Here is a 21,666-nt window from a genome sequence, read left to right as displayed (position 1 = left end):
AATTTTAAGTGTCACATGAATGGCAAGTAGTAATCCTACTCTGGTGCTTCTCTCTTGTCTTGATTCAGGGTGAACCAGGGAATCCTGGGCGACCAGGAAAAGTCGGTGATCAGGTAAATGTCTTGCAGAGCATTTTGCTCATTTCTCCTTGACCCCATGGCATGATAGTGATTTGTTTGTTCACAGTAGCTTTGATGGCTGTAGCTGTGGCTGCCCAGGAAAGCCACCTTTCTGGATCTGAAAATGTTGTCTTATCAGAGCAGCAATTACCTGAAGTGTACAAGATACAGTTGTAAAAATGTACATGTGCCTGAACAGGAAGTTGTTATATGTAAATTTAAAGACTCCAAAACTCACGATGCAATTTGACCCTGTGTGGAGCATGTATGCCCAAAGATACCTACGATACGATACGATATCTTTATTGTCATTGTCCCATACAGAACAATGAAATTGAAAATCTACATAAGACTTTTAAACTTTAAAAGACTTTAAAAGACTTTAAAAGTGATAAGACCTATCACTTTTAATTAAAAAAAACGAAGATATTGAAGGAACAACAGCACAAAAGGCACCAGATGAAATCTCAATTGGGCTCAGAAAATGGAATTCCTTTTGCTGGTTCTGTGCATCACTAGTTATAATTGCAGAAATTGTGTGTTTAGCCTAACAGAGTTTAAACATTAGGATTGTTCTCTATGGGTCTTTGCTGAGTGAAAACTTCAGCTAGTGCCAAAGACAATTGCTGCATTTGGACATCATGCTAAACCATAGCTGAGCATAACGAGAATGAGCTGCAGCACCCCCTTCCTTTTATTTTTTCTTCTTATTTCAGTTCATCACAGTTTAGTATGTCATCTGAATCCTAAACATGGCTAATACTAATTGAAATTTGTCTAGGCGAGCCATTGTCAGAAACTGCTGGCAACAGCCCCATGCAGTGATGGGCATAGCTGCATCCTTGCAGCCAGCAGCTGCCTCATGTGGTAATTCTCTGAACTGAAGGTGGCTGCTTCTCAGCATAGAACCTTCCAGATCTGGACTGTTTCCTTTAAAAAAAAAATTCTTTTATTGGATTTTACAAAATATAGGAAAAGTACAAAGACAAGGACAAGAAAAAGATAAAAACACAAATACATACTACAAAATACTACAATACACACATTTAGCACAAAAATACACAAAAATACATTAAAACCTAATAATAAAAAGAAAAAACACATATAAGAAAAACACAAAAATTCCTTCTTTCTTAATTTTAGAAGTTAAATTCACATATTCTCCAGACTTCCTCACATCCCCCGATCTTGTATCCCTTTTCAAAGTTAGTTCAGCAAATTCATAGCCCATTAATTTACCTGTTGTTGGTTTAATCTTAGTTTTTATCTTGTTGCTAGAACCCCCACAATTCATTTCAATGTCATCAACATTCAGAAATTTTACAATACTTCTGCAAATAGATTTTGAATTTTCCCCAATCTTCTTCCACTGAGTCTTCTCCCTGGTCTCGGATTCTGCCAGTCATCTCCGTCATCTCCATGTAGTCCATTAATTGCATCTGCCAATCTTCCACGGTGGGTAGATCTTCTGTCTTCCAATGTTTTGCAATAAGAATTATTGCTGCTGCTGTAGCGTACATAAAGAGAGTTCTAGCTTTCTTTAACACCGATTGGTCGACTATGCCCAGGATAAAGGCCTCTGGTTTCTTCGGGAAGGTATATTTAAATACCTTTTTCAGTTCATTATATATCCCCAGAAAGCCTTAATCCTTGGGCACGTCCACCAAAGGTGAAAAAAAGTACCTTCAATTTCTTTACATTTCCAACATTTATTATCGGACAAATGATATATCTTTGCAAGCTTGACTGGGGTCATGTACCACCTATACATCATTTTCATTATATTCTCTCTTAAGGCATTACATGCCGTAAATTTTATCCCGGTGGTCCACAACTTCTCCCAGTCAGCGAACATAATGTTATGACCTATGTCTTGTGCCCATTTTATCATTGCCGATTTTACTGTTTCTTCCTCAGTATTCCATTTCAACAGCAGATTATACATTCTTGAAAGTGTCTTCACATTGGGTTCTAACAATTCTGTTTCTAACTTTGATTTTTCCACCTGGAAACCAATTTTTTTATCCAAGTTATAAACCTCTCTTATTTGAAAATAATGTAGCCAGTCTCGCACCTTCTCCTTAAGCTTGTCATAACTCTGCAATTTCAATTTGTCACCTTCCTGTTCTAAAATCCAAATCTGGACTGTTTCCACCCAGTCAGGGTGGCCACTAAATCCTTCTGGGCAGGAAGGAGAATAAAGGGTTTCCGGTTGCAGCTGAAACTTGCTCGAGCAACAAAATATGCCTGATCTCTGGTGTGTCTTGCATTTCTGGTGTTGATTTTGTTCCTGCCTACCTTCTAGGATGGCTTCTGATCTTGACTTATAGAGCCCTGAGTCATCTTTAGCCCTCAGATCCTTGCTGTTCATTCATCCTGACTCTGGCTTGTATTCAAGTCCTACCTTCCAGGAGTGGGAAGCTCAGGCCCAGGGACTAAATATGGCCCCTCAATCTTCTTTTTCCGGCCCTTGGAACATTCCCCAGGCCACGCAACCCAGTACTGACCCTGCTTCACACCCCAAGTGTTTCTGCCTGGCTAGAATGTGTCCTTGAACTCAGGTGATGCCTTTTATTGTCTGAACAGAAGACAGGGAGCAGTGTGTGTACAAACTACCCAATTGTACAAGCTGCTGCACATTGATGATGATAATGATGATTTATTTATATGCCACCCCTCTGACTGAGTTCCTCCAGCCACTCTAGGCGTCTTCCAAAGATAAAGTTTGCATTTATTGCTCCAGCCACTTTTGCCTCTGGCTCTATCCACCACTAGCATTGGGTCCTCAGAAGGTTGCCCTGGAGAGACCTTCATATTTTTACAAATTCCTTTAAGGCTTCCAATCCTGAACTTGGCAGCCTGCAATAACCCCCCACCCCACCCTGTACAGTATTTTGTCCTCAAAATGCATGGTGGGAAACGCCACCAAGAGACGAGTAAATTAAAGCTAACCATTGTGGTTTCCTTCTGTCACTGGGAATGAAAGGGGGAAATTGGATTATTTCCCAGACGGATTCGGATCAAATCGGTGTGCAGCTGTCTAGCAGGGAATGTAAACATTGATTGATGCCAGCCTGCCCAGATGAAACCGCGTGCCCACGTGGAAATGATCCCTGTTTTAAAATCCGTTGTCAGGATCTTTGCTAGATTGTGATGCCAGGCACTTACTCAAGAGAGAAAAGTCTAGCTCCCCGTGGGCCTGAGGGGGAACCACAGACATAAAAGCTGTGGAAGCCCACATTTGTGTGCATGTTCGAAACCACCAAACTGACCAACTGCTCTTTAGCCTCACAGCCTCTGACATAGTCATCTCATTCCCATGTGACCACAAGGAGTAGCCTGTGGTGCCTTTGGTGAGACCAGCTGTGGGCTACTCAACTGCTGTGGCCTGTCCTAGAAGCCATATTTTACAGCCATTCTTTGCTCAGTGGTGGAGCCCTGTTTCAACTGTTTTGCAGTTTTTCTTTTTTTAAAAAAGTAGCCCACCTCTTTCTCTTTCCCCTCTTGTTCTTCTTTGTTGCTTTTCTGGAGGGCCTTTTCAGTTGTGGCTCCCTGTTGATGGGATGCTCTCCCCAGCGAGGTGCCCCACTTGGGTCTCAATGCTCTGCAGATGGAGTTACATGGCAAACAATAATAGTTAAGTGCCACCTTCTTCAACCTTTGGTGAAAGGTATGGTGGAAGATGGAACACTGTTTGTGGCTGTTATTCTTTTTCCACCTCTCGCCCCTCTCCCCACAAGACCCTTCCAGACATGCTCTTGAGTAAGAAACGTAGGTCCCTTTTGTACTTAAGAAAACACAGCTGGCCTCTACTGATTGCCACTGGCCTGAGAGTATGAAAGCCAGGCTGTATTATTTTTACTCAATTAGTTTTCTGTCTAGAAATATCACTGTGGAAAATTTCCATTTCCTTACCAATTATGTCATTAGAAAAAGAATGTTGCGCTTGTTCAGTCAAAATGCCTCCCCCCCTTCCCTCTCTTCTCCACCCCCCTCCAGCCCCAAACTCCATTGTAGCCTTTGTGTTGGTATAGTTTTGGGTCCTGCTGCCGCCTGTATGGCAAGGAGTCCTTACATTCAGCTTAGGAAGATTTACCAGCTACAGCCATTTCTGAACCAGAATAGCTCTGGTTCCCTCCCACCTGGACTATTTTAATACACTCTATGTGGGGCTGCCCTTGAATATGGTCCAGAGGTTGCAGCTTGTTCTGAATGCAGGGAACGACCAGCCCCAGGTGTTAGCTATGCAAAAAGTTAGCTGTGCAAAAAGTCACTTATCCGATCACAAGGAATTAGTACCCAAATCTTGCTATATACACCACAGTTAGATAGCTTCTTCTTTTTTTAACTTCCTAATAATAATAATAATAATAAATTTTATTTATACCCCACCCTCCCTGGCCAGAGCCGGGCTCAGTAGAATTACAATAAAAACATAATAGAAAACAAAACCAATTTAAAATACAGGTTAAAATGCAATTTAAAATGCAGCCTCATTTTAAAAGTAGCCCATAGATCAAAACAATAAGGGGAGGGAAACATAAGGGTCAGACTGAGTCCAAACCAAAGGCCAGGCGGCAAAGGCCACAGCTCTGTCTTGCAGATCCTGCGGAAAGATGTCAAGTCCCGCAGGGCCCTAGTCTCTTGTGACAGAGCGTGCCACCAAGTCGGGGCCAGTACTGAAAAGGCCCTGGCCCTAGTTGAGACCAATCTAACCTCATTGTGGCTCAGGACCTCCAAAGTGTTGTTATTTGTGGACCTTAAGGTCCTCCGCGGGGCATACCAGGAGAGGCTGTCCCGTAGGTACGTGGGTCCTAGGCCGCATAGGGCTTTAAAGGTCAAAACCAGCACTTTAAACCTGACCCTGTCCTCCACCGGGAGCCAGTGCAGTTGGTAAAGCACTGGATGAATGTGATCCTGCAGCAAGGACCCTGTAAGGGGCCTTGCCACAGTATTCTGCACCCACTGGAGTTTCTGGGTCAGCTTCAAGCGCAGCCCTGCATAGCGCAAGTTACAATAATCAAGCCTGGAGGTGACCGTTGCATGGGTCACTGTGGCCAGATCAGGGCGAGAAAGGTAAGGGACCAACTGCTTGATACGGCAGAGATGGAAAAATGCCACCTTTACTGTGGCTGCAACCTGCGCCTTGTCTGCCTTTTGTTGGTTGTCTTCCTCATCTGCCTTTTGTTGGTTCGCTGATGAACAGAGGGAGAGGGGTAAGGGGAGCCGTTGGACAAATTAGAAAGCATTTTTTTCAGGATTTTCTTTGGGTTTGCGGGGTTTTGGGCGTCACAGTTCCATGGTCAGGAACACATTAGAAATTTCCCCATAGGAATCAATGGAAATTGTCAACTCATTGTGGAGATGCTCACTTAAGAAACGATTTCCAGGGAACTCATTGTGTTTGATAAGCAGGAACTGCATGCAGTAGCCTACAAAGCTCTAAGTGGATTGAAACCCAATAACATAAAAGCCCTCTTGGCAGGGGTGGGTCCTGCTGGTGGTTTTGCCATTGGCTTCCCATTTGGCATTGATCCATGGCTGGGTCTCCTTGGTGGTGGCTCCCCATTCTGTTCATTATTAATATTCAGGAGAAACTTAAATACACTCTTGTTTATCCAAGCATTTGGTGGCTGAAAAATTATGTTCTATATCCACTTTTTAGACCTACTCAGACTAAAATAATGAAATTGATGGACATGAGTAACTTTAGTTCGTTAATTTCAGTAGGTCTACTCGGAGCAGACCTTAGCTGGATACAGTGCACTGTTCCTAGAAACCTTAAAATTATAAGCTGTAATAGTATGTGATTGTTTTACATGTTTTAATGGGTTATAGATGTTGTTAATTGGTTTAGATTTTAAAGTATATTTTATTTATAATTATTTTGTATTATCCCTGGTGTATTTGTTGCCCCAGGCTCCTTAAAGAAGAAGGATGTAGATGAATTAGTTAAATTAATCTTTCCAGTACTTGCCAGTTTAGTGCGTATCCATTTATACATTATACATTTATACATTTATACATTTGCTCCATCCATTAGCCTGTGAAATTATTGTTTTAAAATAATCCCAATTAAAATCTGTATTTAAATACATTTGAGCATCGTTTGAAAGTAAAATATGTAGGCTGCTGCCTCTCACATTGGGCATAACACATAGCTATCATAACTAACTAACTATTTCTTTATTTCTTTATTTATTTGTAAAGCATTCATATTTAAACACAGTGCATAACATGAAAACGATGAAGAACGCCATTAAAACAAAAGTACAGTTCAGCATAAAAGCAGTAAAACAGTACTGCAGTGTAAAAGCGTATAGAAATAGGAATTAATGAATTAAAAGTACAGTACAGTGGTGCCCCGCAAGACGAATGCCTCGCAAGACAGAAAACCCGCTAGACAAAAGGGTTTTCCGATTTTGAGCTGCTTCGCAAGACGATTTTTCCTATGGGCTTGCTTTGCAAGACGTAAATGTCTTGCGAGTGTTCCGATTTTTTTCCGCTCCCCCCCGCCTTTTCTAAGCCGCTAATAGCCTTTTAGCCGCTAATCCGCTAAACCTTTAATAGCCGCTAAGCCTTTAATAGCCGCTAAAGCGCTAATAGCGCTAAGCCGCTAAGCCGCTAATAGGGTTGCTTCGCAAGACAAAAAAACCGCTAGATGAAGAGACTCGCGGAACGGATTAATTTCGTCTTGCGAGGCACCACTGTATTAAAGATCAAGGAAAGCCTGGCTAAAACGGTGTGCCCTTCACAGGTATCTGAATGAACAGGTGGTGGTTGCTTCACATAACCATGATTCGTATCAATTACTATCTCTTATAGCAGCGCATTTGCAAGTTTAACTGCGAAGAAGTATTTTGTCTGCCTTGAGTATCCCACCCTTCAGTTACGCTGGATGACCCCCTGGGGTCTGCCGATCCACTTTCTCCACAATACACACAACTTTGCACAGTTCTCTCATGTCCCTCCTTGCTCACTCTTTTCAAGAGCTAAATAGCTTTAAACGTTGCAACCTTTTCTGTTATTGCCTGCCCCCTGATCATTTTGGTTTGCCCTTTTCTGCACCTTTCCTGGGTTGCCATATTTCAAAAAGTGAAATAGCCAGTTGATGAGCTTTTTCATCCAAAGTTGTTGAAATCTCAAAAATAAAAGAAATATGAAGTTTTTGAGCTATATTTAGGATAGTTGACACTGCTTCTGAGTGTCGTATTCCGGCTATGTCCGGAAAATGTTCCAAGTGCAGTTGTACAATTGATTTTTATGAATGCATTATTATGTTGTCAGTTTTATTTTTGAACTCCTTCCTGTTGAATAGCTCAGCAGCTCTAACGTAGGACAAAAATGGGGAACGTCTGTCCCTACAGATGCCGTTAGGCTCCACTTTCTTTGAGCCTAAACAAGCATGACCAGTGGTCAGGGATGTTAAGAATTGTGGTCTACTAAAAGTTGGAGGGTTTCCCACCCTTGATGTAGAAGATCCCATGTTGAAACTCTGTAGCCTCCAGTTTAAAAATAAAGATTTCTAGAAACAGCAAAGCTGGGAATGACTTCCGCTTGAGACCTTGGAAAATAGACAGCCCGTTGGTCTGATTCATTGTAGGCATGATCCTTCATTCCTCTTCTAGTGAGTATGATTAGAAAAACCAAGTATCCATCTATGACCAGTAGAAGAATATGGCTGTTTACATATGTTGATGGGCGCAGGGCAGAATATCTGCTTGGCATAATGTCCTATGTTCAATACCTGGCACTTCCAGTTAGGGCCAGGAAAGACTTATCCCAGAGAACTACTGCCTGTCACCACTGGTGGAGCGTGTTTTCATAGCGCCTGGGGCGCAATGGGTTGTGGAGGGTGGATGGACCCCACCGTACACCAGCCCAGCCCTCACCACCGACACAGCAGACCTGTGCTACTTTGAGAGGCTGGGATCTGATCAGATCCTAGCCTTGCAAAGCAGCTCAGGAGGGCAGCATGAGAAGGATGTCGCGCACCCTTTGATCCCAGCCACACTCCCAAGGGGCTGGGATTGAAGAGTGGGTGGCTGTTGCATCCTTCTCACGCCACCCTTCCCAGATCCCAGCCTTGCAAAGTGGCACAGAGCTGGCTCAGGGAGGGCGGTGTGAGCAGTGCCTCCCCCCCATGCATCTGGGGTGATTGCCCTGGCAGCTCCCCCCGCCCCATGCTACACCCCTAGCAGTTACTCTAGACAGAACTGAGCTTGACGGTCCAGTGGTCCATGCTCAGCATAAAGCAACTTTCTCTGTTTCCCTGCCTTTTGCGGGGAAAGGAACATAGCTCAGTGCTGGAACTGTTTCACATGCAGAAGGTCCCATGTTTAGTCCCTAGCATCTCCTGGTAATATCTGTCTGAAATTATTGAGAGCCACTGGCAGACACCATAGCCCAGATATGGAACCTTTGCCCCCTCCAGATGGCGCTGAACTACAGCTCCCATCATTCTTCACCATTGGCCATGCTTGCTAGGACTGATGGGAATTGTAGTTCAGCAACATCTGAAGTGCCAAACTTCTGCTTTAGATAGCATTCAGCTAGAAAGACCAGTAAGACAGCTTCCTGTTTTTGTATAACTCATTTGAACCATAGCTAAGTGATATAATGTATGCTTTGTATGCGGAAGGTCCCAGGTTCAGTCCTTGACAACTCTAGGTACCGCTGGAAAAGAAACCTGGCTGAACCCTCGACAGCCACTGCCAGTCAATACTATAGGCTGTACTGAGCTCCATGCACTCGGTAATCAAAGGCGACTTTATGCGTTCAAGGCCCTTCTTCTTGGATTGCTGCTGCAGGAATACCTATTCTATCCCACCCATCAGATTCCTATGTTTTATATTGCAGCCCTTAGCTTAGATTAAAGAGAAGAAATATGTAGCAGAGGAAAATCATAAATATAGCACCATCTCTCTCTCTCCATCTCTCTCTCTCTCTGGCTTATGGTTGTGGCACTGCCTGTAATTTGTTCCTGGTCTGTTGTGTGTTGTGGCTCCTGCAGGCGCCGAGCTTCAAAGGCCCAACTGTGGTTTTAAAGCGGGACCAGCTGGCTGAGCTGCAGAGGCCACAGTCTGGGAGCAATTGTGTCCCTGCCAGTAGCCAATAAGAGGTTGTGGGCAGTTTTTAAGGGGTGCTGGGCTAATTCATCCCACAAGGAGGACATTATCTCTTTCTCTGTTTATGACTCTGACTCAAGCAAACCAGAAAATCAATTCTGTTGTTTTTCTTCTCTTTCTCTCTCTGTCCCCCTCTCTCCACGCCCCGACCCCATGTCACCCTCTTTTTCTTCTCTTCAGGGCCTGATGGGGTTCATTGGTCCAGTAGGGGAGCCTGGAATAGTCGGGGACAAGGTAAGAATGTGTTGCTAAGTGGATTGACTGTATTGTGTTGCAGGGGAACATGAGTGTGGAGAGTCCTGCTTGAGGCTTTCCAGACTAGTTGACTATTGTGAGAACAAGATGCTGTGTTAGGGGGGCCGGCTTTGGCCTGATTCAGCAGAATTCCTTATTTTCACTCAACTTTTCAATATTGGCTTTTGGCTCCCCCTTATCCAATATTATTTTTTTAGGTTGTATCCAGTGTGAGTGCTACTAAGTGTAGAACCATTGAAATTTGTGGCAACGACTAACTTTGGTTCATTAATTTCAGTGAATTTACTACGAGTAGAACTTAGTTGGATACAACCCATGATTATTTTACTTATGCAGGCAACTCTCAATTTATGCAGGAGTTACGTTCCAAGGCACCACAGGTTTAAGTGAAATTGCGTATATTTGAAACAGCATTGAAAAATCCCACAAACCTTGCCCCTTTTTGTGACCTTATGGGGTCACTTCTGGGTTTGGCGCAATGCACACGGTCATGGTCACACACATATCAGACGTGCCTAAAACAGATTCAGGTAGGTAGCCGTGTTGGTCTGATGCAGTTGAAATAAACTAAAAAATTAAAAAATTGTCCAGTAGCACCTTGTTGTTGTTTAGTCATTTAGTCATGTCCGACTCTTCATGACCCCATGAAAGGGGCTTATACCAGAGCACGCCAGGCACTCCTGTCTTCCACTGCCCCCCGCACCTTAGAAACCAACTGAGTTTGTTCTGGGTATAAGCTTTCATGTGCATGCACACTTCTTCAGATACAGAAACAGAAGTCACCAGAAGGTGAAACAGAAGTCACCAGACCCTTTTATATAGTGCAAGGGTGGGATGGGGTTTTTCTCAGAAGGGTAGTAGATGGTTGATTGACTGAATGGGTATGGTGAACCTGTTGATGACTGTTAACGACTGCAATTAGTCCTGCAGGAAAAAGTAAGGGATAGTATACAGATGACCAAAAATAGCTTTAGCATATGTAATGAGACAAGAATCCAATATCTTTATTCAGACCAGGTCTCTCCATAGTTTTCAGTTTAGTAGTAAGTTTTAATTCGGCAACTTCTCTTTCAGGTTTATTTCTGAAATTCTTTTGTAATAAGACAGCTGCTTTGAGATCCTGTATTGAATGTCCTGGAAGATGGAAGTGTTCTCCTACGGGCTTCTCTGTCTTGTGATCCCTGATGTCAGATTTATGTCCTACTATATATATACTATATATAAGGGTCTGGTGACTTCTGTTTCAGTGTATCTGAAGAAGTGTGCATGCACACGAAAGTTTATATGTACCCAGAACAAACTTAAAGGTAAAGGGGCCCCTGACCATTAGGTCCAGTCGTGGCCGCAACTCTGGGGTTGCGGCGCTCATCTCGCTTTATTGACCGAGGGAGCCGGCATACAGCTTCCGGGTCATGTGGCCAGCATGACTAAGCTGCTTCTGGCAAACCAGAGCAGCACACGGAAACGCCGTTTACCTTCCCGCCGGAGCGGTACCTATTAATCTACTTGCGCTTTGATGTGCTTTCAAACTGCTAGGTGGGCAGGAGCAGGGACCAAACAACGGGAGCTGACCCCATCGCGGGGATTCAAACCGCCAACCTTCTGATCTGCAGGCCCTAGGCTCTGTGGTTTAACCCACAGCGCCACCCACGTCCCTAGAACAAACTTAGTTGGTGCCTAAAACAGTCACAGCCTATACTCCATCTTTCTTCCAAAGCTCTCAAGATGGTCACATGGTTCTCCCCCCCCCCTCCTCATTTTATCCTCACAATAGCCTTGTGATAGCTAAGTAGGAATTTGAACCCTGGGCTCCCAGGTCCTAGTGCAACACCTTAAGCACTGCATCACATGGTATCATTGGCTGCCGAAGTTCCACCTTTATTCCTCACCCACCGTCATTGCTCATTTGCACCACTTGGGGCTTGTAGACAATGCAGGTGAATGAGCAGTCAATGGTGGGAAAGGGGAGTGGCAGCAGGTGGCAGTAGCCTCCAGTCAGCAGTGAGTCCCTCCTGCTGGAACTTCAGCCTCAGTAGGTGCCCAACTTGGCTAACTCCACACACCAGGCCTGCAAGCTTGTCATCTAGAAAATCTCAGTTAAGGGACCTCTGCAGAAAATAAACCTAAGATATGTTGATGCAGTGAGGAAAGCAGTTGCAGCTTCTTAAGATTTCAAGTTATGCCCACATCATATGCAGCTGCAAGATATTCTAATGGTCACTTATGCATTTGCAGCAAGGGAGAAGTTAGTTATGTACAGCGTGGCTGTATAATTCTCCCAGGGACAGGTTTCTCAAAAGGATTCTTCAGAGTGTTTCTGTCTTGAAAAATTGTTGTTTGCTGGCCAATGAGAATAAAAACACTACATACATGATGTTTCCATGTTTGCTTTAGCAGCCCAACAGATCAGATAAAATATTATTGTGCAACATGGAATGCAGCTTGCTGGGGACCATGTGTGCTAAAATGTACCTAAATATTTCATATCTTTGTGGTGACCGATGGTTTTTATCAAATAAAGTTCACTGGTGTAAAATTAGGCAACCTAGTCAAACAGAAGTGCTTTTAAGACCTGTTGAAATTAGCTGTGTGCAAAAGTCTTATGTGCATGCATACATTAACACATTCGAATAAACAGGGGTTTGGGGGTGGGTGGAAGCAGAATATGTTTATGCATGCATGACTCTCAGCTATCACCAGATCCATTTAGTGAAAGGAGTTCTGGGCTGTGTGGTGCCTGTTGGTAACATCTGAGCAATGGCACAGATTTGGGCCTCAGCAGCTTCCCTGCCTCCCCTAGGTATGCAGATGCATGATTCTCCCATCTGCATCTCCCATCCTATAGCCTAACCAGGAGTCTCAAGGCAATTTTAATGAAATGTACACAAACCATGCAAGTTAAATATAAAACACCTTTGCACTCTTCAAGCAGGCTTCATCCTGAAGCTGTAGAATTGTGGAACCTTAGCTCCCTTGTTTATTTATCATGTTTGCATGATAAATGCAAAGACCCGATGAGACCCGATATCCACTTGCACAATGGGGCTTCTCCTTCTCCACCCGCTGTCCATGCTCCTTGTTCTTTAGAGAGCTGAAAAAGGTTTTGGGAGTGCACAGGGGGCTATAGTGGGAAGAAGAAGCCCTGGTGCACAAGCAGTTGACGTCACTGGATGCCACCCAATGTATCAGCCAGATTCAAATAAACCATCCAGGGCAGCCCACCCATGAGGCAAGGTGAGGCGATGCCTCAAGTGGCAGAATCCACAGGGGCAGCAGATCCCAGTGTAGATCTTTACTTAGGGCTGGCCTGATCAAGAGGTAAGGTGAGCTGCCCTCCTTGGGCAACAGGATCCACTGGGGTACAGTAGCAGATCCTGATGTAGATCTTTATCCGCCCCCCTTACTCCTGATGTAGATATTCCCTTACCCCTTCTTCTCTGGTGGGGAGGAGGGCTATTTTGGGGTATGCCTCAGGTGCTAAGATATCTTGGGCCGGCCCTACCCATACTACTAGCGGAAGCCGGTGCAATAGTTCCTGGTGGCACAACAGGGCTTTCTGTCCCTCATGCCTCCCTAATCAGTGCACAAGGAGAGGGGAGATTGTTCCATTGGGGCAAGCAGAAATCCTTGTGCTGGAGGATTTATTTATTTGTTGCATTGGTATCCCACTTCTTCCAAAGAGCTCAGAGTTGTGTACGTGTTTCTCCCCCTTCTCCTTCAGTCCCCGAAACAGCCCTGCGAGGTAGTTTAGGCTGAGAAGCAGCGACCGGCCAAACATCACCTAGTGAGCTTCATGGCTCTGTGGGAATTTGAACCCTGATCTCCCAGGTCCAACACTCTTAACTGCTGCACTACACTGGCTCTCAGCACTACAATGAATTTCACATTAAGTATTTACTTGACTGTAGTTTTAATTAGAGCAGACCCATTGGAATATGCATTCATTTGAATGGGTCTGCTCTAAGTAGGACTAATGTTGGCTATAACCCATTATGTTTTATGTGCTGCCTTTCTCCCTGAAGAGCTTGGTAGCGTTATGTGGACTCCTCACTACTGCCACTGTTTTGATCCTCACAATAGCTTCTTGTGAGGTACGTTAGGCTGAGATGCAGCAACCAGCCTTATCCAGCCTTCCTTCCAATGGGTTTCCCAAGTGGTCTCTCATTCAGGCATCAGCCAGACCTGGTCATGCTTAGCTTCGTCTATGCTGCTGCATCATATGCCTTCAGGCTTTAGGGTTTACAGCACTTTTACAATTCCCTCCACCATTCCTTGGCACATTGTTTGCTAACAGAACTTCTTACTCTTCCTTCTGTGTGCACCTGTCTCCCTTAGGGGGATCGGGGTGCAGTAGGACCTCCAGGACCACCGGGCGTCAAGGGATCGATGGTAAGGAGTAAGTCTGCATTCTCTCGCCTCCTTTTCTGCCTGAAGAACCATAATCTGTCTCCTCTCCCACTGCCGCTTGGAGGGCATGCTTTTCTCCCCCCCCCCATGCTTGGGGGCATGGAGGGTGGTTGACCCATGCCAAGTTATTATGTCTTCACACTGATTTCCCAGGTAGCCTTTGAAGTCTTCACATAGAATCATAGAGTTGGAATAGACCACAAGGGCCATCGAGTCCAACCCCCTGCCAAGCAGGAAACACCATCAGAGCACTCCTGACATATGGTTGTCGAGCCTCTGCTTAAAGACCTCCAAAGTAGGAGACTCCACCACACGCCTTGGCAGCAAATTCCACTGTCGAACAGCTCTTACTGTCAGGAAGTTCTTCCTAATGTTTAGGTGGAATCTTCTTTCTTGTAGTTTGGATCCATTGCTCTGTGTCCGCTTCTCTGGAGCAGCAGAAAACAACCTTTCTCCCTCCTCTATGTGACATCCTTTTATATATCTGAACATGGCTATCATATCACCCCTTAACCTCCTCTTCTCCAGGCTAAACATGCCCAGCTCCCTTAGCCGTTCCTCATAAGGCATCGTTTCCAGGCCTTTGACCATTTTGGTTGCCCTCCTCTGGACACGTTCCAGTTTGTCAGTGTCCTACTTGAATTGTGGTGCCCAGAACTGGACACAGTACTCCAGGTGAGGTCTGACCAGAGCAGAATACATGTTAGGCCCTTGACCATTTAGGGTCTGTGAAGACCTCAAAGCAACCCAAGATTTACTGCTGCTGATTTTTGTGTGTTTGCCCAGGAGACAGGGGCATGCCATATTTTTCAGTGTTTAAGATGATGCTTGTTGCTAAATATTCTTAGTTCAAAATTTGGGTTCATATTACAGTGGTATCTCGTTTTGAGTCCGCCCCGTTTAGGGTCCATTTCATCAAACGTCCACGGCAAACCCGGAAGTACCGGAATGGGTTACTTCCAGGTTTGCCACTCGTGCATGCGCAGAAGCACATGCGCAGAGCAGGGCTTTGCTGAGTGTCCCTTTTGTCGAGCATCTGGGGCTCCAGAACGGATCCCGGATGCAAAAGGAGGTACGACAGTATACACTGATGGTGAATGCACAGGATTCACTGTACCTCCCTGGTGCCCTATATCTCCAAAATAAAGCTCAACAACTGTGGGTGATCTCAGGTGTTGGTGGGGCACGCTCCACTGCTGCCTGTGTGCAAGCACTCTCCCACCGCCCCAGGCACTGGCAGGGGTTGCTACACTGGTGCCAGGGTTCTGTCTGATGTTTAAACTATTGAGTTCTTAATTTTGGGGTAAAATAAATAAATAAATAGGGGCTATCTTATACATGGGGGTGTCCTATACATGGAAAAATATGGTGCATTCAGAGCTATGTAAAGCAGCGTGGAGATGGCTGAATTGCATCTGGATATGACTACAGCCGTATTATGCAGAGCTTCATGCGTTCTCTCCTTTGTTATACAGGGGCACCCTGGAATACCTGGAGCAATTGGTGAACCAGGGCTCCCTGGACAGCCTGTAAGTCAAGCCTATTTTCCTTGCTGCTCCCCAATGCCCCTTGTCTTTCATACCCCTACATATTTTATTCAATGGAGAATTAAGTTATCTTCTGCTAGGGATGCTGGATAAATTAGATCCTGCTTGCGTTTTATGGAGAAACCACCTAATCCACACTGCTTGAACCAATACAAAAACTGCTACCCTTTGAAGTTGTCCAGCACTTGTCCAGCTTTTTCTATGCAGTTCTCCAAGCAAACAAGGTGTTCAAAAATCCATCTATAAGAAGGAAATGTAATGGAAACAATATACAAAAATGTATTAAGTTGGAGAAAATCGCTTGCAAAAAATGGTCACATTAGTCAAAACTGCAGGCAAAATTCTGTTTATTGGGGAAAATTCACTCTAAAATGCTGATGGATTTTTATGAGGAAATTATGGGTTGCTGTGTAAATTTGGAAAACTGAATTTAAGATAAGAGAAAACTGAAACTAGAAATTGTCAGATTCATACTCCCTTCGCTTCCCATCAGTGCTACATCTGAATATTTGCTTGTGAGTGAGCTCTGTGATTTGTTGTTTCAGTGATCAGGTCAAATTTGTTAAGGAAAAAAAGAAGGCAAAACCCTGAAACTGAACTGTGGGCGGGTGAAGGAATTTTATAGACTAGTAATAAGCTGGAAATTTTTCTTTAAAGACAAGGAAATAAAGAGAGGAATAAACCATATTACAGATTATTAAATATTGTTTGATTCTAACTTCCATAAGGGCCAGGCAGCATGGGCAGCAGCAGCAGCAGGGAGTATTGGGAGTTGCAGTCTAGCAGTATCTGGTGAGCTGTGAGGGTTCCCCGTGCCTAAACGATCCATTTTGTTGGGTTACGGTGATGTTTTTAATTAATCTGGTTGTTAATTGATTACAGTGGATGCTCGGGTTACGAACGTGATCCATTCGGGATGCACGTTCGCAACCCGTGTCTGCGCATGCGCGGGTTGCAATTTGGTGCTTCTGTGCATGCGCAAAGCGCAAGCTAGCGCTTCTGCACATGCGTGATCGTCGAAACCCGAAAGTAACCTGCAACCTGAAAAAGCGCAACCTGAAGCGGCTGTAACCCGAGGTATGACTGCATATGTATTTATTGAGTATTAAACTGTGAGCTACCTGAAGAACATGGTTGATTGAGGAGTATACAAATGCCATAAATAACAGTGCAGTCCTAACCATGTCTACTCAGAAGTAAGTCCTAATGAATCAGTTAACTATTGCTTAACTAGCCATGGCCCAACCCACTTGCACAATGCAAATGTCCACAGCATTTTACCTAAGGGCTACAGAACCTTTTACAGCCTGAAGGCCACATCCTGCCATAGGCAGCTTTCTGTGGGCTGTGTTGCCAGTGGCAGATGGGGCCAGAGAGCAACGTGAGTAGGATCTGAATCAAAAGTGGGTAGCACCAAATGGGGGCCTGTTACATTTGATCAGTAGTTTACGTCCCAGCCATGCAAAACTAAAGGTTCTGCACCCACTAAACACACACACACACACACACACACACACACACACACACACACACACACACAATTGGTCCATCCTACATCCAAGCCAATAGGAGCCTCTGTTCAAAGACACAGTTCAGCCAGACAAACAAGTTGTGAAGTAGAGACAGTGAGGTGAGTGGTCTGGGGAGCATCCCAAGGGCAAGATAGGGAGGTCTTGAGGGCCACATTTGGCTCATGGTCTGGAGTGTCTCCCTCCATCCCCCCCACACCTACACTTTATAGCAAATTTCCCATTTCAGATATCCTCATCAAAATTAGGTCTTGCTTTTAAAAAAGTAATGGAACGCAAACATTTTGGAGTCCTGACGTGACCCCATGCTGTAAGCAAGTTACCTCCACATTTTTCTTGCTTTACCAGGGTCCTGCTGGAGTTCGTGGATCCCCAGGATCAAGAGGTTCAAAAGGTCGCCGGGTAAGTTGTGGCTAAATTTGTAAAGTTCCTTGTTGATAATTTTTCCTTTAATGTCCCAAAGAAGAAATTGCAGTGGGGCATTGCATGCAGTAAAAATATTACTAAGGATGGCGGAAAATGGTGATATGGGCTTTTGTGTGTGTGTGCATGTAGCAGTTGGGTGGAATTGCTGATTTGTTTGTTTGTTCATAAAATCATTTGTGCCTTGCCTGCTGGTCCTCAAAAAGGCCCCATGGCAGCTTACAACATTAAAACCATTTCCAGGTAAGGTTACCAGACATCCCCATTTACAAATCAGTCCCCATACAAAATCCATTGAAGTTGAAAAGTGCCCCTGGATTCATTGGAAAAAAAATCTAGTAACCTTATCTTATAGTGTCTTCTTTACCATTTCTTTTAAATGGAGCATCCAGAAGACATCAGCATCCTTTCGCAATCATCTCGTGCCTTTGCTTCCTTTCACTGATTTGCTTTCTGTTAATGGGGGAAATCCAACTTTTATGCAAGATCTGGAGCATCAGTGCATCAAATCTTAATTGCTAGTGTGTCTTTATGCTTTGGTTTCAGATGGGTGTGGTTTTTACTTGGCTGATGATGTTTTTAGAGGCTATCCTCTTAACTTCAACTCCTTCTGGGTGCTCCTCACCTGATTGCACCTATGCCGCTTTGTTTCAGTCTATTTATAACTGTCAAACATCTACTACAGACAATTTTCAGAAAAGTGCTTTCTAAGGACCTCCAAACAGGAATGTGGACAAGTTCCCGCAGTTTATTGTTTTAAGATATGTACTGGAAGTCTTCTGGAATCCTTGTATCTCTTTATAACAAGCCACCATAACAAACACTTCTAATATTCAGTAGGAGGAAATACCTGCTAGTAACATTGTATGTATGCCTTTTATGGAACACGTAGGCTGTTTTTGTACATTGCACAATGCAGATTACAGTGTGCATGTATTGGCTGTAGGTCTGTTTACCTTAAACACTCAGGCAGTATTGCAGCCTGGCTGGAGGGGAGGTTGTAGCCTCTTCCTGCCCCCTCCTTGGTTAAGGGTATCCCATTAAAGGGAACCGTGGAGAGTTTCTTCAGTTTGACTGCCAGACTGGGGCTAGAGCCATAGAACTCCTTTAGTGGGGACCCCTTGGGGGTACCCCTATTTGATGTAAGTCTTAGTGCCCCCCATGTTGTGGTTTACCCTTAATACACTCCCAGCAGATGGGCTAGAGTTAATTAAATGGCTTCACCCAATGCCTATGCCAAACTATTCTCATCTGTATCCGATAAAGCTGTGGCCTATTTGAACCCACTGTCTAGTTTGGTTATTTCATACTGTCTAGTATGGTTATTTCATCATATAGGGTAGGGAGTGACTGTGTCACAGGGCCTTGGCACACATGTTTCTGTGCTGCAAGGGTAGCTAACTCCTGCATCCCCAGCATGGCCAAGGATCAGGGATGACAGGAGTTGCCATCCAACAACATCTGAATTTGTGATTTCTAAGTGTCATCTAGTGACCCTCCTTCTCACAACCATTCTTGCCTGGGTCAGAACAGAGGCAAGGTGAGCCTGCAGGCTGCAACAGTGAAGAGGTACTCATGTCAGTTAGCCCCTTTCTGGTGTGGGGCATTGGCAGATACCTGGCTGTGCTGACCCTTGATGCCAGCACCAATTTTGTGGGTGCTGTAGGTAAGGGCATGGTTTCTCCTTAGGCACTCAGTAACTCTCTCTGGGAATCTGGATTGGAGGTTGCTGTTCTACATAATATTACCATGCTGGGACCTATGAGACTTCAGAACTGACAGTTCCAAATTTAATGGAGGATTGTGGGACGATCCGGATTGAAAAGATGCATAGACCTTGAATTCAGCTGAGCACTGCCTTTTGTCAAATTGCCTGTGGTTCTTGTTGTGAGGGAGAGCAAGCCACAGTGGCTTCAGCCCACAATGCCAAATATCTGCTAGTTTGGATACCAGCTGGAAGAAAATCCATCTTTAGGTTTCCCATTCATCAGATTTGGCACAAAGACAGGAAGGGGCTGGTTTATGTGTCACAAAGCAGTTGTTCCTTCAAATTGCAGCCCAAGCTGTTAAACCTGCAAGCAAATCTTTAGTTGATATAAATCTATCTGTTTTTAAAACTGATTCAAGCTTGTACCCCTGCCATGAGTTAGTGAAGATTAGAATTTACAAACAGCATTATATTACACAGTATTCACCTTTAAAATCTGGTGATGTGAACCAAATTATAGTTTTGCTTTTATGTCTGTATTTAAGAGCTTGGTTGGAACAAATACAAATTTACAATATGTAGCCTGGCTTTGCTGTTGCCCAGGATCTGAAACCAGAGATGAAGATGTGTGTGTATTCAGGGTCAGAGGGGTGGGGGAAAGTTAGGTTCAAAGATCTGGAGGCACTCAAGTTACCATGCAAACAAGAGCTAGGAGTTTATTGTTTTCAGAGAAGTTAAAGAGTTGCCTGGAATTACATGCAGGAATTATTTAAAGCTCCTAGAGTAGCTTATAAAAATCAGGAGTAAGACAGTCCCTGCCATCAGGCTTACAGTAAAAAAATACATGACACAAGAGGGAAAAGGGAGGAGGAGGGAAGAGGAGAGAAGCAAGAGTAGGCACCAATTCTTTAAGTTATAGCTCTTACAGCATAGTTCTGTTGACACCAATTCTGGCTGGCTTGGACAGCAACTCTTCTCTGTAAGAACTCCTCACAATCAGATATAAGAGCTGAGCAGCTAAATTTTTTTGGACTAGAAAGGCTGGGCTGTTCCTCCCACACAGTTTCCTTTTATCAAACAGCTGATTTGCTAGTATTTAGAGTCCTGCAGTTTACTTTCATGCAGTAAATGAAATTTATAGGCCACCTTGTAGACTCAGTGGCTCTCAAGGCAGTCTATAAAAGCCTTGATGTCTCTCAAGATGGAACATGAACTAAAGCAATGCACAAGTTGTAAAATAAGTTACTGGCACCAGCAAGAGACGGCACGGAGTGTGTGTGTGATTATTAGGGCTGGGTGAATTTGTCATATTCGGTTTTTCTCATTTTTCTAGCCTTAAGTCCATTTTTTTATAGATTTCCACATCAATTTATGATTTCTAAGTCCTTGTGAAAGTTCTGGGGATGGGGGCATCTTATTCCTCAACAGAGCTCTTGGCATAGAGAGGTAGCCAGTATTGTATTTCTAGAGGTTGTGAAAACCAAACAACACCCATTTTTGCATGAGAGGAGCCAATGACATGCAGAGAGCCATCACTGTTGAGTGGGAATTGATGGAAAATTCTTCCAGAGCAGCCTGCCCTGGAGCAGAACTAATCTCCACTCATTAGTGTGGAAATCTCCAGTGCTCTGTGCCACACAGAAGCAGCGAAGCCAAGAGGAAGAACCTCTTAAGCATCCCATTCTGGAGCACCAGACTCCCTCCTTCTTGATTTCTCTCTGCCTTGCCACCCCACACCCCAAGCCAAGCCTGTGCTTACAGCAGCCAATTCTCTGCAACTGCAGTATTGTGCTACCTCTGCCAAAAGGCCCCAGATTGTGCAGGGTTCCCTCCACTCGCCTTCCTTTCCAGCTCAGGCTGAGCAGAGCAGGCAACTGGTGAGGCGTGGCGCCAGTGGCAAAGCTTTCCGGCTGCCCTCGCCCCAGAAGCTGTCAGAGCCACTTAATTTTGGAAAGCTGCTCTCCCAACCAACCACCAATTTCTCTAAAAAATAATAATGCTATTTTAATGAGGTGGAAATAAGGCAGTTAAAGACTTTAGAAAGACCAGCGGGACTTTTCACTTTAGCAGAGTGAAAAGCTGGGTCCTGAATGAGTTCAGCTCTTTTCATGCTCTGGGTGGCCAGATCCACTCTGGCCTGGAGCGGATGAAGCACTTCTGGAGGCCCTGCTGTTAAATTAGGGTCACTGCGGATCATTGTGCTCATGAAATAAAGGCTGAACAATGCACTAAGGGCCAAGCTACAGGTGACATTATTCACATGTTTAAACAATTGTGCTTAACCTGGCATTTACTGTGACCCAAACGCCTGGTCCATCCATCATGCGTAAAGCTTTCCTGTAGGTTAATCTTTCAAATAGGCTTATGGCAGTTATTAGCTGACAAAGAAATGCTACTATTGCCTTCTAGGGAGAGAGTGCTCTGTCACTGTTCCATAAGGGTGTAGGAAGCTGCAGATTTATTCCACAAGAAACAGCTGTCTTGAAGCATGGTATGATCTATCTGGGCTCTTACGTTCTTTGAGGGAGGATAAGTGGGGAATCCTTTTCT

The 21,666-nt window shown here is 44.4% G+C and overlaps 1 protein-coding gene across 8 annotated transcripts in view; it reads left to right on the top strand.

The window, feature by feature from the left end:
* Window positions 1-21,666, top strand: part of COL27A1 (collagen type XXVII alpha 1 chain) — a 252,548-nt gene that overhangs the window by 141,922 nt on the left and 88,960 nt on the right. For all 8 annotated transcript variants that reach the window (XR_014521564.1, XR_014521565.1, XM_083485690.1 and 5 more), the window contains 5 exons: window positions 69-113; window positions 9,428-9,481; window positions 13,838-13,891; window positions 15,385-15,438; window positions 17,334-17,387. Coding sequence is in view for 6 of the 8 variants with exons in the window: in XM_083485690.1 (XP_083341816.1) it covers window positions 69-113; window positions 9,428-9,481; window positions 13,838-13,891; window positions 15,385-15,438; window positions 17,334-17,387 (261 nt within the window). In the remaining 2 variants the exon portion in view is untranslated. The remainder of the gene's footprint in view (window positions 1-68; window positions 114-9,427; window positions 9,482-13,837; window positions 13,892-15,384; window positions 15,439-17,333; window positions 17,388-21,666) is intronic.

Source organism: Podarcis liolepis, assembly GCF_965112155.1.
Source record: "Podarcis liolepis genome assembly, chromosome: Z".
NCBI lineage: Eukaryota > Metazoa > Chordata > Lepidosauria > Squamata > Lacertidae > Podarcis > Podarcis liolepis.
Note: the sequence above shows the minus strand (reverse complement) of the source record. Positions and strands in the feature narration are given on the sequence as shown.